General features: G+C 41.2%; 1 protein-coding gene across 14 annotated transcripts in view; it reads left to right on the top strand.

The window, feature by feature from the left end:
• ALK (ALK receptor tyrosine kinase) overlaps window positions 1-15,927 on the top strand; it is a 332,192-nt gene that overhangs the window by 293,643 nt on the left and 22,622 nt on the right. For 12 of the 14 annotated variants that reach the window (XM_090134723.1, XM_090134727.1, XM_090134725.1 and 9 more), the window contains 7 exons: window positions 4,537-4,699; window positions 8,918-9,068; window positions 11,093-11,224; window positions 12,130-12,274; window positions 13,218-13,400; window positions 14,883-14,981; window positions 15,689-15,841. In XM_090134723.1, the coding sequence (XP_089990849.1) occupies window positions 4,537-4,699; window positions 8,918-9,068; window positions 11,093-11,224; window positions 12,130-12,274; window positions 13,218-13,400; window positions 14,883-14,981; window positions 15,689-15,841 (1,026 nt within the window). Of the gene's footprint in view, window positions 1-4,536; window positions 4,700-8,917; window positions 9,069-11,092; window positions 11,225-12,129; window positions 12,275-13,217; window positions 13,401-14,882; window positions 14,982-15,688; window positions 15,842-15,927 lie in introns of those variants that run through there. The other 2 variants (XM_090134729.1, XM_090134730.1) reach the window with 2 other exon arrangements.

The raw sequence follows: 15,927 nt of genomic DNA, 5'->3' as shown, positions 1-15,927 counted from the left end.
GCCTGAATAGAGGTTGTGGCAGTGTGTCCCTAATAGTGCCTACACACATAGTTACATCGCACTGATGCATTTTGCCACTGCTTTACGTTGCATTCCAAAAGAAGCCCAGCACCATGGTGCTTAGTTTGTGATTTCCTCAAATCACAGGAAAGCTTTGGTTTGGAACAAGTTAAACCTTGGTTCAAACCAGCTTAATTTAACAAATGCCATTTAATACATTGAGACCCTTGAGGTATAGCTAAAATGCCAGCGGCTGTTTTGTGATGTGGGGTTCATATGCTGTATGTGACAGTCAAATTGCTTTCTACGTTAGCAGTACAAATGTGCTTTAGGCTTTGTGCCTCTGTTTTCTTTTCTTTGCTGTTTGTTGTTATTTGCAGCAGCGCTGCCTTGGGCTGTGAGTTGTATCAGAGCCTCAAAATAATTAATCATTTCAAGTCTTGTGGGCTTTTGTTCTTTTTCCTTTGCTTGAGCCAGGCATCCGTCCCCTTTGCTGCGGCTGAAATCCAGCACTGTTAATTGCTGTGCATCTTATGTACCCAGCCAAGCAGTGCAGAAATGAGAATTCTTGCTCTAAAGAAGAAAATAATTGTCAACGTGTGTAAATATATCAGTAAATCTAATTGGGAAGAAAAGTTGGGAAGAATAATTTTTTATTTTTTAATCTATTCTAGTAGGGGCTAAATGGCATTTCTTGCACAATATTTTTTTCTGGGAACTTAGCAGTGTGTTGGGAAGCCTCCCAGGCAGCTTGAGGAGGGCAGGTGTGTGGGTGAGCAGGCAGCAGACCAAATAGTTCTTTGCCAAATTTCCCATGAATGTGGGCATTCTATCAATATATAAATTATTCACTGAAATTGTAATACCCCAATTCTGAAACTCAATTCATTTATTTTCTTCCCCCTACACTAAGCTGGCATTTCCAGTCCTTAAATCCAGTTAGCATCTTGCAACTGCCCATGGCAGAATCTATTAGGGACCCTGCGTTTGGCTTCCTGTTAATTTTCATCATGGGAATTCTCAGCTGTTTCTGGAAATCGGGCATCTGTATCTTGTATGAAGTCAGGCAGAATTCCAAAGCAGTGCCAGCAGTGCTCCCTGTCACACACTGCAGATTGAAGCAGAGGCAGTGCCATGCAGAATGTAATGGATTGCAGTTGTACACGAGCGGGGAAAAAAAAAAGAAGTGCTTCTCAGCTGGCTGCTTAAGGAGTTTGGGATCAGGGCTGCTGCTTTAGTCTTTGGAGGTGAAAACAATGCTTCAGATGGAATTAGGGTGAGCTGCTGTGCTGTGGCAGGCAGCAACCTGTAAAAGTCCTGAGCTCAAGAGACACGCTGCAGTCATTTTGAGAATCAAGAGAAAACCTATACATTACAGGGAATGAATGAATGGTTATTCTTGCTCTAAAAAAGAAGGGTTATTCTTACTTCAAAAAGAAATATGGTGGGTTATCTACGGTAGGGAGTACTTTGAGTCTGTTTTAATACCATTTAAGATTTTCAGCTACTGTTGTTTCTGCAGATTGAGGATGAGTTTTGTGAAACTTAAGAGAGAAGAGGAAGGGAAGTGAAAGGTTTTTCATCTGTTCCAAAATTGTAATTGAGGCCTATCTGTGCTATTTATGTTGAAATGAGGGGCAACTTCTTCCCGTGCTGTATTCTATTCCATTTAATTCAGCAGCAAAGCTGTTAAATGTTGGAATGGCTTTTGGTATAAAAATAAAAGTGGAGATAAGCAAGAGAAGAACTATTGTTTGCAGGTCAGAGCAGGAGTGACAAATGAGGATACCATGCAATACCTGACTGTAGGCTTTTACTGAAACCCTTGTTCCCTGAAATCATCTGCAGTCAGACATCACTTGGGCCAGGCTTCTTCCAACTGTTGGTGTTTTTTTTTTTTTGAATGTCACCACAGCTCTGCTGCTTCTGAAGCATGTCTTCATTCCTGTCCACCATCTGCATGAACTGAGCAGCTAGATATGTTTTCTTGCACAGAATGAAGCAAGTGCAGAACCAAGTAGGCTTTAGATGCAGTCATGCATATACCACTGTGTCAATACAACAGGACTGCTTCTGAAATCTAAGATAAATCTAAGATTTTGGAATAGGATGCAGTTCATTGATCCCCTGCCCATGGTGCCCAGTGAGAGCCAAGAGCTGCCTCTTGCAGGTACAGCCATGCTGTGTGTTGCATGTGGGACAGTCTATAGGTACTTCTGCCATGTAAGCAGATAACTAAGGAGGGAAGTGGAGGGAAGTTTGTTTAAATGGAGTAAATTGTAAATGCAAAGCTTAACCATAGCAGCAGTATGCACATGCTGTGGTCTGTGTTAGGTTTTATTCCTTTCCATTTTCCATATCACTCTCTCATCTTTTGGGTATATTGTCCTCTTGAAGGTCACCTGCTGCTACCATTGGGAACGTTTTTGATGTTTCACCAGAGACATCCAAATGGCTTCTTATTGTTCCAAGCAAAGACATTTACCTGTCTGCTTTACTAAACATATGTTTCAGTGCAGGTGGCTTAGCCCACTGGGATGCTGCAATGTTAAATTGCTGTGATAGCTGACAGAAGGTGTCTCATCTTCCATTTTGTGTGAAATTTCGCTTTGCTTTTGATGATGGGTTTTTTCATTGTTTTTTTTCTTTTTTTTTTCCCCAATAAAAATATAAACTTAAGTAACTTCAGGTGTAAGACTGTAAGTATTTGCAGAATCAGAGCAACTGAAGCATTTTGCATAGAAACCTGTAGGCCTGCTTGCTTGCTTAGGTGCTTTCCCTTCTTGCCTGTTGTTCATGGAGGGGAGTGTACTGGTGTTTGAGGAGGAGAGGGGAATTATTCCATTTGCTATCTACTAATTTTAAGACTTTATATAACCATCTATTGCTGAAGGATTTGAGAAAAAAGTAAAATAAATGCATCTGTGTACAACAGTAGAAAAGTCCCTAGAAGGTCCTTGGAGGGTGGTCTTGAGGAGAAGTGATATGGATTTTGCAGTAAGACGTAAGAGCTTATTCTCTCAGCAATGCTTAGATAGGGAAGCTTTCCTAAAGCAGTTTCGCATTACTTCAAGAGCAGCCAAGGCTCTGTTATGAAGGTTTTTCAGAAGAACCAGCCACTTGCACTACTATCAAATCGTTTGATCCATTTCACGCATTGAAGAATGAATTTAGCCCATCTCCAGGATTAGTTTGTGAAAACTTGTGGTTGGCTTTACTACTGTGTTGCCTTTATTTCTGATTGGTGAGCTGCCACAGCAGCAGTAATGGTAGAAGTGCTTGCCTTTCTTGTCCAGACACTTGTTCGTTATCAGTTCTGGACCTGGGCTGCTCAGAAAATAGCGTCAGATGCCAAGAAGCAGAATGTAGCTGATGTTCTCACTTCTTGAGCTAGTTAGTTCTGAAAAAGCCTGCATATGTTGTATTGCAGTAGAGAAAGTTGGGTGGCAAAATTCTACTCTTCGCCAATGCTAGAAGGAGAATTGGCTGGCCCAGCATCATTTATAGAAGTAATATTTCCTTTAGACATGTTTCAAGCCTTTTGCTTTTAATGGCAGTTTATTATACTGCCATGTTCTCTGTCAGTAGGATGAACTCCAATAATAGAGTTCATTGGATTGTGTGTGTTAGCTTGTTAACAAATATGGATGATAAATCACATAATGTGCACCAAAAACTGCCCAGTCTATTTATTTTCCATCTAGAGGTTAGTTTTGATTACGTAGGCAATATTTCCTTATTTATGAGACAATATGTTGAGGTGGGTATTATAAGAGCATTGTGATCTTGCAACATGATGGCATCATGTATTCAAATTAAAATTCAGGTTTGTGAGACACAAATCATCAAAGCCATGTTCTAGAAATCTATTTGTACTGAGCTGGTCTTTCCATTTGATGAAAAAGGCTGCAATAGATATGCATTGATTTATACCCAAACATCTGAACTATAACATGAAGAGCTGTATGCTTGTTCTACAGACCAGTTAGGTGTCCTGCCTTCTGAAACTTAACTTGAATCTCATCTAAATCATTTTTCAAAAAGTTATCAGTTTACTGTTATGTTGTACTCACTGAGATAATGACGTATTTACAGGCTTTTATCTAATTAACAGCTACTTTCCCATACAAAATAGGTTCAATGATCAAATGTAAATGTGAGCTGCAATGGCTAAAATGCACACTCTTGAGGTTAGGGGTATGCTGTTTAACAGCCTAATGGGTAAAGCCAGAGACTGAGTGGTCTGTGCTGCATTTTACTTCTGTTCTACTCTGTTATCTTTGCCTTTTTGAGCCTTAGAAAAAGTAAAGCCGTGCTCATGGTTGTAGCAGTTTTGAGAAGTTTTAGATGAGAAGCTGTCAAAGCTGTACAGTGTTATGAGTCATTTGAAAGAATTGCGTGAATATTTGTTCTAGCTAAAACCTCAAGGGCCAAGTTCTTCTCTTGGTACTGCAATAACAAGGAGTAGATGAAGAGCAGAGCAGCTACTTGATCTTTGTGTGCTCAGAGCATGGTTTGTCTACATTCTCATTTCAGATCACTGGCTGTTCACAACATGTGGTGCTAGTGGAGCCTATGGCCCCACACAGAGCCAATGCAACGATGCCTACAGGAACTCCAACCTCAGTGTGATTGTCGGAGCTGAGGGGATTCTCCAAGGTATTCAAATCTGGAGAGTACCAGCAACCAACACATACAGGTAAGGGAAAACATCTGGTGCTCTCATAATACGTGTTTGTGTTAAAATTTCACCAAGCTGCGGATACGTGCTAGACGTGTATGTGTTGTATGCAGAAATTTAGGCAGATCCACTTCTCCTTGATTTTGTGATTTCCAGTCTTTCCAGTTTTAGATTTCTTGTCCAGCAGATGCTACTATTTGGTGAAATGGAGAAAAGAAGAAACAACTGTCCCGAGGCACATAAATATTCAGCCTAAGTACCTTACAGGAAGGGAAAGCTTTATAAATAACTGAAAACTGAGTATTTTGACCTCCCCGAGCCAAGGTCAATGCATCCTATATGCTATCCATTGAACTCTGGGATCAGAACCAGTTTTTCTCACACTTCATCTCATATAGGAGGTACAAATTTGTCAGCTTTTCTTACAGGACAGATTGCATCAGCCTCTGCTCTGTTTTGGAACTAGATATAGTATGTTGAGTCTCTATGCCTATCAGTACTGTAGAATTGATTTTGGAAGCCAGCCACCTAAGTGTTAGGCTTTGACACCGAGAGTTAAAACATTTAAATCCCCCTGCAGAGTTGTCCTTAAAGGGAGAGGATCAGGTACAATTTAATGCAACTTAAGCTGATTTTTACCAGTTTTCTTTTCCTATTTTTGCTCCTTGTGGGAGGAAAGGTACAAAGCTTAGCCCACTGTATCTGAATAGTAACATCAAGCTATAACTTGCACCACTTTGTCTCAATGAATCAACGATTATCTGGTGTATCCTTAATGCAGCATTCCCTATTGCAACTAGTGACAGTGTCATGGATTTTGAAGCAGAAAATTCTAGTGTAGTCTTTGGACAAATTTCAATTAAAACGTACTGGCATCTTCTCTGTTGTTGTTGGGTTTTTTTAGGTTTTTTTTTTTAGTCTTATCACAAATATATATATATTGGGGGTAGATACCAGTCTCTATCAGAAGTCTGCTGCAAAGCAGTTATAAGAAACTGACTAGGCTATGCTCAAGTTCTGCCAGAGTGCCTATTACCAGAAGGATTGATGATAATGAAGAAAGCATTCATGACATTTTACTCAACTATCAAAAATGAGTTGCCTGAGGTGAAGAGAATTTTTCAGGACCAGCATTCAGTAAATAAGGATATAAAGTGTAGCCCAAAAGAGAAGAGGCAATAAACTTACAGTATTGTCATTTCTTTAATATTATAGGCCAAGAAAGAGCCAAAATTTTAGTGCAACTGTAGGCTGATTTTTGCTACACAATACAAACCACAGGTGAAATGAGGCTCCTGCAGGAAGGACGTAAATATTTAAGGTCCTAAAAATGACCTAACAGGCTTTTAGTTCAGTATAGATAATAAATGGCTAATATCATTAACTAGATGACATTCTCTTCTGTGCTTACTAAGGCTGCTGTAGAGAATTCACAGCCTGAGGAAAGGAGGCAGCAACTGTGGACCTAAATTATCTTGACATATTCCTGATTCGGAGCTGCTGGAGGAGCAGGAGGGACCCCCCTTCCCCTCCAGCATAGCACAGCTCTAGGAAAACATCAAGTTGCAATATCAGCAGTAGGCTTTCCAGAGTCTAAATCCACAGCCTGTATTTAGCTTTCCCTTGCAGGCCTACTGCACTGCGAATCCTGTAGGTCCATCTGATACCCATCTCCAATTTATCTGACCCAGAGATAAAATCCTCCAGCTGGCTGTTGGGCTGTTTAGAAAGCTGGTATGGTTCATCAGTGCATCTTGCACTTTGTAATGCAGCACAGTGAGTTACATACCTAGTAATTGAATAAGCTGAATGTAGATCGTGTGAACCAAGGCAAAATATGCTTTATTAACTCTCAGAGACAGAAAGCTTAACTTTTCACAAAACTCTGCTAACATAAGCTTACCTCGCTATCTGTGAAGGCCTGGGTAGGATGCCACACACTGCATGCTGCTTCATTTGAAGATTGCATTCTTATATGCTCCAGTGCTCATGCAGACAAAATAAGCTGGTTCAATCCCATGAGGTGAGCATTGTATAACAATAATACAGTTAGGCAGTATAAAAGAATATATTTTATTTTTAGATTGTCTTCAAAGTATTCGGAAGACTTTGTCATCCCACATCTATGCCTATGATCAACTATGAAAGAAGCAAGCTGTAACAAATTACATTGCCATCCATTAACCAAATTCATTCATTTTTTAAAGCAAGAAACTTTGGTCCATTTTTCTGTATGACCATTTGATGTCACTTCCACAATTCTCTTTTCTCTTGTCACTTCTTGTAACGTAAAACAAAAACACAAGGCTGTGCTTGTACTGTCAGTGCCCTATGCACATGCTGCTCCTTCCTGAAGTGTTAAGGAAGGTATGCTGTGTTTTGCTTGTATCTTCTCAGGTAGTGTGACTTTCTTCAAGGCCAATATGGTTTAAGTGTATCCTTGCCATAAAAGAAAGTCTTGCCTAAGGAAAGGGATCCTGCTCTAACCTGAAGTCAAGATAACCCATCTGTTTAAATAGCAATACACATTCTAAATATGGAATGACTGTCTCCCAAACCTGCCATTTATTATTTGTTTGCAGCCTTTGAATGAGGCAGAAATGGGTTTTCTCAAATTTTGTGATATCACTGCTTATATGCAAAATCTGTTTATGCACAGAAAAATATGGCCCTAATTGCAGCCGATTAGCTGTGCCAGCTTGCTGTGCCTGACAGCGCACTTCATTAAGCATTCCAAAATTCCACAGTAAATTTAGCTCAGCCTTCAGGTTCATGCAGTGTCTGCTCAGGGGAGCCCAGTACTGTGTGTTTACCACTTTTTCTGCTGGCTCCAGTGCAGCCTTACTGAGAAATGATTGCTTTGGTTACCGAGAGTGGCATGAACATAGTCATGTCACATTGCAAGGATCTAATCTGCTTTATGAGGCACTTGATGCTCCATGTTTGCTGTGACATCAAAATTGCTCCAGGCTGGCTGCCTCGGAGTGGTGTCACAAGGTGAGTTCCTTTCAGGGCAGGAGCTAGCTGAAAGTGAGCTGGTTGTTCCCTGAGGGAGGAAGCTGCCCGCCTGACCTGGTCAGGGTGCTCGTAGACACTGAGCTCTGCTGGTTTGTTCTGCTTTCAGCCTGCAGGACTGTGCAGGGCAAAGACCCATCATATGCTAAAGGATAGGAATTAAGGAGAGTGTCTTTATTGGAATAGGTAGGAAGACAAGGAAAAAATTTGTATCTTCAGCCTTGCATCACTGTTTACGCACTCCAGGTTGAATTTTACTCTCCTAGGAATAGCTGTAAGGCTGTGGAAGTCACTGGAAAATCACCTACTTATTTCAGATCTAAACTGAGCTGGCTTGGTTTGCCACTTGCTGATGAAGTCAAGTGAATATGTCTTTTGTTGCAGCAGAAATGTGTGTTTCGTGATATTTATGATATGCTTTGCAGTCTCGTGGTAAAAACTGCTTCAAATACAAGATGTTTATGTACATAGAAAAGGAGAAGGAGGATCTGAGCAGTCCAATTTTTGAGTCTATCAACAATAGTAAGGACTACTGAATCTTAATTGCTTGGAATAAAAGTCCCAGTGCCTTACCTGAGACTGCAGCAGCCTCTGCATGCAAACTAGCTGCTCCTGGCTGGAGACAGTGTGATGTTCATGGTGAGTTAAGCCAGGGGGCTTTTGCCTTCCCTGTTTACTGCCAGTAGTGTGCCCATTTACTGTTTTTCACTCTGTTCCTGGAAATTTGAGAACTGTTTCCCATCTGGTCCACTGTACTGGGACTGGTGACAGTCTGCTTTCTTAAATTTCCCCATCAATATTGTGCATAAGGTTCTATTTAGCCATATGTGCTGTACTCATTAGTTCTACTGCTTCTGATCTTTGCAGTGCTCACTGCAAACCTCTCAAGGGCATGCCTTCTGGGAAACAAGATATGCTATATATATAAAATTTGAAACCACAGGGTCTTATGCAGTGTGTCCTCAGCAGTGTGACATAAGCTGTTTTTTGGCTACCCAAGTTCATAGACTCACATAGAACAGAAGACCTCATTCTTCAAGCTTTGGCTTTATATGCGTTTAGAGTTGTCAGGTCTTTGGGGCACGGCCCTGTGACACTGTGTAGAGTTCACACTGAGTGTACAAAGCACTCAGTGCCCGTCAGTCGTTGCTATTATCTTCCACTTGTCTGGAACAACTCAGGTACCACGTCCTTGTGGTTTTGTTTTTTTTTTTCCTGCAGCATCTCAGGTTATGGAGCTGCTGGTGGGAAAGGAGGGAAGAACACCATGGTGAGATCCCACGGCGTGTCTGTACTGGGAATTTTTGACCTCCAGAAGGATGATACGTTGTATATCTTGGTGGGACAGCAAGGAGAAGATGCTTGCCCTAGTGTAAGAGATTGTCCTTTTTGCTTTGCCATAATACTTACAAATTGGTGGAATTTTGTCTGTTTACAGAGAAAATCATTGTCAGTGAGAAGTTTGGGTTTATAAGTTTCAAGGGATATGTGCAGTTTTACTGAGAGGGTTTGAATATCCAGAGATAAAGAGCCGTATCAGTAGGGTCACTTCAACATTCCGGCCCCACTGATATTACTACAGGCTTCTGATTAGTCTGTATATCTCAGAGTACCTGTGTGGGTTTGCAGAGGGAGAAGTCAACCCTGCCTTCCTTTCCTCTGACTTCACAGAGCTTTGGCTTTGCTCTGCTATTTAGTCCAATCCTACAACAAGCACAGTACTCTGCAATGGGAGATGCCCACCTCACTGTGCCCGTTTGTTTATTTTCTGTATGGGATTGGGAGAGACAAATGAATTCCTGCTGAGACAGCCCTGGTTTTTGTGGTACTAGTTAAACGTTGCTGCAAATACCTAGATGGAAAGGAGCAACTTCTGCCATTTGCAGATGCAGTAATCTGTTAATCTTTTAGTATTCTTTGGAGGATTTGGGATTAAGAGATTGTCATGAACAGAACTAAGCCTTATCTACTGTAATTTCACCTACAGATTTGAGCTGGGCATTTAAATGCTGTGCATTTCTCAACTTTTAGATGGCTGGCATCCAGGAAGTGAAAGTTTGACCGTCTGTTAGAGCAGAGAAGGTTTGAAAGATGCAGACAAGAAAGTGGGGTTTTCAAGGCCATGTGCTGAAATAAATAATGTTAAACCTGGAATTACACACATCTACAAACAAACCATAAATATGAAGCCTCTTTGAAATAAGAAGTGCCCTAACTCAAACTTCCATCTAACATCTATAACTAGGACATTCCAGCTCAGTGTAATATATGGAGTCATTAAATTTCAGGTCTCTGTAATCTCAGTGAGAATTTATTGAGTGCTAATGTAATTCTTTCATTGAAGCAGAGAGATTGTATTGACTTGTTGAAGGGACCTTTACTAGATTGGATTGTAATCAGTTATGTCTTCGCTATGAAGGATTTTTTTTTTAATTCAGTTGTAATCTAGTGGCCCCTCTGAGTCATTGACTTTGTCATCATATTAATCATCCCCACCCAAGTTCCTGTCAATTAAGGAAAGGGTAAAGGAGAGGGTCGTTTTGCTCCATAGACAAGTCCACAAACTCTAAGTAGATGGCATTCATTTTCTGGCACAGTTTTCTGGTCAACAGAACAACTTGAGGAAGATGCTTTTAACAGGTCTCTCTTCCAAAAGAAAATACATATGTGAAAGTAGGTAGAAACATAACAGTTCTGCTGTACAACTGTTTGTGCATTTCTTTCTTAAAATGTCATTAGCTTAGTGACTGTGGTGTACATAACAAGGTGGGGTTACTCAGGTGAAACTTATAAAACAAAATAAGCAAGAAGCAGAGCTTGTGGTTTACAGAAACTCAAAGCAAAACCCATCTTTCCATGCACTTAATGTTCCAATTTAAAACCGAAGCAGGAATTATCGTTTTGTTTTGGTTTGTTTTTAGATTGTAGACCAGAAGCACTTAGAAACAATGGCTTAATGTTCTGTTTGAAATAAGTCAGTGAATTCAGTGATTTGCCTGATGTGGAAGATTCATTATGTTTGGTGCTAAATGGTGGAGGGGAAAAAATGCTAGGTGGTAATTGTGGGGGTTTTCTAGTTAAGTGTTTTCTTTAATGTTGTGTCAACATTGCAGTCAAAGGTGGGATAGCAGTTGTTTTCATAGACTTTGAACATCCTAGCTCTGGTAATTGCAATATTATTGCTGCTGGATTAATCTACACTGAGCTTTGTAGTAGACACTGTGCTACTGTGCGTACTATGACTATTTAGGTTAGCTCTGGTACACATGTGAGCCTCCAATACACTTTAGCTCTTGATAGACATGGTTTGAGAGGGTTGAGGGACCATAAGAGTTGTGTATGTACTAGAACATAGAAATTTATTTTCAGAATTCAGCCCTGCTCTTCTGTTTGCAGACTAATGACATTATACAGAAAGTCTGCATTGGAGAGAACAATGTGATTGAAGAGGAGATACGTGTGAACAGAAGTGTCAATGAATGGGCAGGAGGAGGTGGAGGTGGGGGAGGTGCAACTTACATATTTAAGGTATGGAAACATAGTCTTTGTGCACCTTCAGCATGAATACGTACTGCCACTTGCCTCCAGCATCACAGCCATCATAGCTATTTTATACACCTATGAGAAAGGGGCCACAAAGAGTTCTGGGTGTCCTTTATTTCCAGATGATAGAGAGGTAGAGAGCAGAGATGGCTTTTCACACGTTTTAGAATGGCTTCACAGTATCACCGTGCTTGCTTTAGTGGCTTGGAATTGGCTTTGCAACAGTTGGAAACAGATAATTTTTTTCAATGCAAACTAAGATTCTGAAGCATAATACCTACAGCAAAGGGCAAATTCCTTTTTATTTAAATATGTCGTTGTAGAACATGAGACTTCAGCTAGGTATTTAACTTACATGATGTAATAACAAGAAAAGCTGAATATAGCCTGTATGTTTTGTATGGGCAACTCTACAGCTAGAAGCCACTGACCTGTACTGTTGTGCATTGTCTGAGATGATACTCTTTCCAAACACCATTTTCACCCTGGTGAAGAATATGTTTGAATAGCCTGACTTCTACATAATTTTACATAACTCTGCATGTTCAGTTTCCAATATAGCAGTCCTTCACAAGTGCAGACATTATATTGCACTGTGTAGGGCATTGCACCTTAGCTGTTTTGCTTGATGAAGCTTATAACATGATAACATTACATGATTTGTAATTCACAGAGCTGCCAATTGCCTCTGTTCCTTGTTGCAGAATTTGGTAGAACTAGTGCTATTCATTAATCTTTTGGATGCTGGTGCCTAAATAATGCAGTGGTAATTTATAGTGTTCAGCAATCCTAAATGCCTGCTTAGTGCAACATGCAGTAACTAGTCATGGTTGAACTTCCATTTGTATCTGTGACTCAGTCTGAATACTGCCTTTACTTCTCAACTTAAGATGGAGAATGGAGAACCAGTCCCCTTGATAATTGCAGCAGGAGGTGGTGGCAGGGCCTACAGAGCCAAAACAGACACATTTCATCCAGAAAGATTGGAGAATGATTCCTCTGTTCCAGGGCTGAATGGAAATTCAGGAGCTGCAGGTAAGAAAAATTTATTCTTTTTAAGAAAACCGTCGTGAATATTTGATTCTCCCAGATTCTGTGGAGGTGAAGTGAAGCTTCTGAAAACATTCAGAGGAGCATGGGAGTACAACAGATATGTGTAGGATGTACCCACAATGCAGGATATTTGGCCTAAACAAGGATATCAGAAATGGTGGAGTGCTGGTAAAATAGTGTTGGACCTCTGATAAGCAAAGTTTGTTATTTTGATCATGGAATTCATAGAATCATAGAATTGCTGAGGTTGAAAAAGACCTTAAAGGTCATCAAGTCCAACCACAACCTAATCATACCACCCTAACTGTAACAACCCTCTGCTAAATCATGATTGTTGAGGGAGTTTGCTATGATGATAAGACCATACAGCTCTTTGCACTATTTTAGACATGCTCATAGTTTCTTTGGCTTATGTGGAAGGAGAATAATTCTGTGCTGGCTAGCAGTCTCTGTGTAGAGACTTTGTACTGAGCAATCTACAAAGCTGAAAGTGAGTCACAGGTGACTATGGTGTATTTAGAGCAGAGTGGGACATGTTTTTGCATCCTTTCCACTGAATTCCTTTTGTTGCACATTAGAAACAACATTCTATTTTATGCAAAGAGGAAGAGAACGCTCAGTAAGCTTTAGAAGCAAGTGGCTGGAGAGTAGGTAGGGATATCTTTTGATATTTTCCATTGGAAATACTAGTCCTCATATGATAGGTGAAAAGAAGTGCAGATGATTAACATGATCAAAGCCCTAAAGTAAGGTCACTGTAGGACTGTGTAGAAAGGACATCTCTTCTAACCACGGAATGAAATTTGTACTTTCAGCTGAGATGCTTTGAACGAGCATTCATTCAGTGGATCCCTATGGTGTTTGTTTGTTTTTTTACAAAAAAAAATAACCTTTGCCTATGCTTTGTCTCTTCTGTTAACCACAGGTGGTGGAGGTGGCTGGAATGATAACACTTCCTTCCTGTGGTCAGGAAAATCCTTGCTGGAAGGTGCTACTGGAGGAAGATCCTGCCCCCAGGCCATGAAGAAGTGGGGGTGGGAGACAAGAGGGGGTTTCGGAGGGGGTGGAGGGGGGTGCTCCTCAGGTGGAGGAGGCGGAGGATATATAGGTAAAGTGGCTTCGTGTTCAAGGTGTCCCTTCCCCTCCTTTAGTGCTAATGGTCAGCAAAAGGCTGATAGATAATTCTCCTGTAGCTAGCATATTTGACTGTTACGTAATAGTATGTCTGTGTGTTGCCTTTTTAGCGCTAGATGAACATATGGCATTTAGTCTTAGAGCACAGCCAGATGTCAGTCCTTCAGCTTTAATCCTGGCTTTGCAGTCTGGAAAATGTGCCATCAAGATCCTTCTGTGATTCTTGAGCCATCCATTTTTGGGTTATAATGTTGAAGGAGCAGGAGCCGTAGGCTGTGTGCTCCACTGCATTTTGAGTACTTTGGTCCTGGAGACTGGATGCCAGATTTTATGCTGGGTGAAGGGTGCAGCTGCTTCCACCCTGCCCTGCCATGGGAAGGCCTCAGTCCTACACAGGTGGTGTCTGGGGGCAGAGCGGCTCCACTGCTCCATGGTTCCTGTGCTCAGGCTGCCAGCCAGGACCCCTCTTAATAATGATGGTGGTGTTGACTTCAGGCAACGAGGAACTAATTTCATGTGGGTCTCAGGACAGCTGTCAGATGGCATTATGTTGATTATAACTGGTGTGGACCAGATTCAAGATCTCTACTAATCCTTAATCTCCTGGGCCTCATAGTTTCTTCAGCCATCTGCACTGTGGTGGACTTTTTAACCCCTGGTTCTCCACAGCTTAAATCAAGTCCATGATACACTTGAAATTCTGAGAGGAAGTAAGGAGTCTGAATAAGTGCATGTTTTGTACCAATGTTTCTGTGTAATGCTTCTTTTCCCAACAGAATGCCTCACATGATATAACTTTGCTTTGTACTGAAGATGGTTAAAGAAGAAAAGCCATTTTTGTGGGGGGGTGGGAGGATCTTTGCATGCTTGTACGAAATACATGGACTGTACTATGCTTCTGACTTGTACCATGGATTGCTCATACTTTGCTCCTAGTATGTTTTATATGGCCAAGCACAAATGAGCAATTGAAGAGCAAATTCCTCCAGTCCCCATTCCTGGTGGACCACCCTGTTTTCAGGGTGCAAAGGAGAAGAGGGATTATCAGATCACTCATTTCCCTCTGCTGACACATACCTCGATCAGCAGGGATACTGAACTGAGCACTGGTGTTTTCCAGTCTCTTGGCCACAATGATACTGAGAAGGGCTTGTGTGTTTTCACAGCATCCAAATGGTTAAAGATGAAATTCATACCTTAATTTGCAACAGCTTGTCTAAAATAGAGCTAAGACTGTAATAACCTGCTGCTATAAATTGAAGTTCTAGACCCGAAAGACCAGTGTTTCATACCACAGCTCACTAGGTAATCCCTATATTTTAAATACTTCGATGTATTCTCTTTTCTCATTTGGATGTCTCCCTAAATACACTGAAGCCACGCATGTTGCAATGCTTATCTGTATTTTAGTGCTAATGAGCTTCGGTCTGTTAAGGTAACTTCTGGTTTGACATAGGTGGCAATGCTGCAGAGGACAATGACCCAGAGATGGATGGGGAGGATGGTGTGTCCTTTATTAATCCAATTGGTACTTTATACACTCCAGCACTTAAAGGTATTCATGTTGGTCTGCAGTCTCTTCTAGTGGGTTTCTTTCATGTTAAGACTAGTTTGCATCTGTAAGACCCTTCAGAAAGCATTGGATACATTTTATTGTCATTATAAGCAAGAGGGAGAAAGGTTGCTTAGCCAATCCAGTTGAGCATAATCACTTCCCAGAAACACTGCCACTCCAGCTATCTCTAGGCCTGTGTTTGCCCAGATATCACTGCGTGTTTTCATTGTGTTTAGAAAATATGGGAATATCTATGTGAGCAAAAAAAAAAAAAAAGTTTGCTTAGGAACAGCCAGAAGCGTTTTCAAATGCAAATGGACTCTGACCTGTTAGATTCAGCCAAAAATTTGTGAAAATACTGCATTGTTTGATCTCAGAGTGAGTAAGAGAAGCTTCTCTTAGCTCTCTCAGCTAAGAGAAGAGTGACCCTCACTGCCTGCTGGAAGGTCAGGTTTGTTACCCTGGTTGAACTGCCTGCTGAAGCAGAGCCAGAGCACCTCGGATGGTTAATGTAGCTGGACGTTATTTTCTATGTGAGAAAAGGACAGCAGCCATGGAAGGTGGGGAGAATACAGTTTCTTAGACGGGGCTTACTCTGCCACAGCCAGCAACTGTGACCACAGCGCCTCCCTTTCTGTCAGTGCCCGAGAGAATGATATGAATGATCTTTCCAGTATTTAACTTTGCTTCTTTCATCCATTCCCTAGTGACAGAGGGGCATGGAGAGGTGGATATTAGGCTGCACCTTAACTGCAGTCACTGTGAGATGGACGAGTGCCGTGTTGATCTTGAGACTCAAAAAGTCATTTGCTTTTGTGAGCCAGGCACAGACTTGGCTGAGGATGGTGTGTCTTGCATAGGTAAGTAGATGGTAGGCTGGTAACAGAGAAAGCACATGGTCAAAATCTGTAGTTTGGACTGTAAAGCATCTGGAAATCTTATCTTG

The sequence above is a fragment of the Phasianus colchicus genome, chromosome 2 (genome assembly GCF_987193195.1).
Source record: "Phasianus colchicus chromosome 2, bPhaCol1.hap1.1, whole genome shotgun sequence".
Classification (NCBI taxonomy): Eukaryota; Metazoa; Chordata; class Aves; order Galliformes; family Phasianidae; genus Phasianus; species Phasianus colchicus.
Note: the sequence above shows the minus strand (reverse complement) of the source record. Positions and strands in the feature narration are given on the sequence as shown.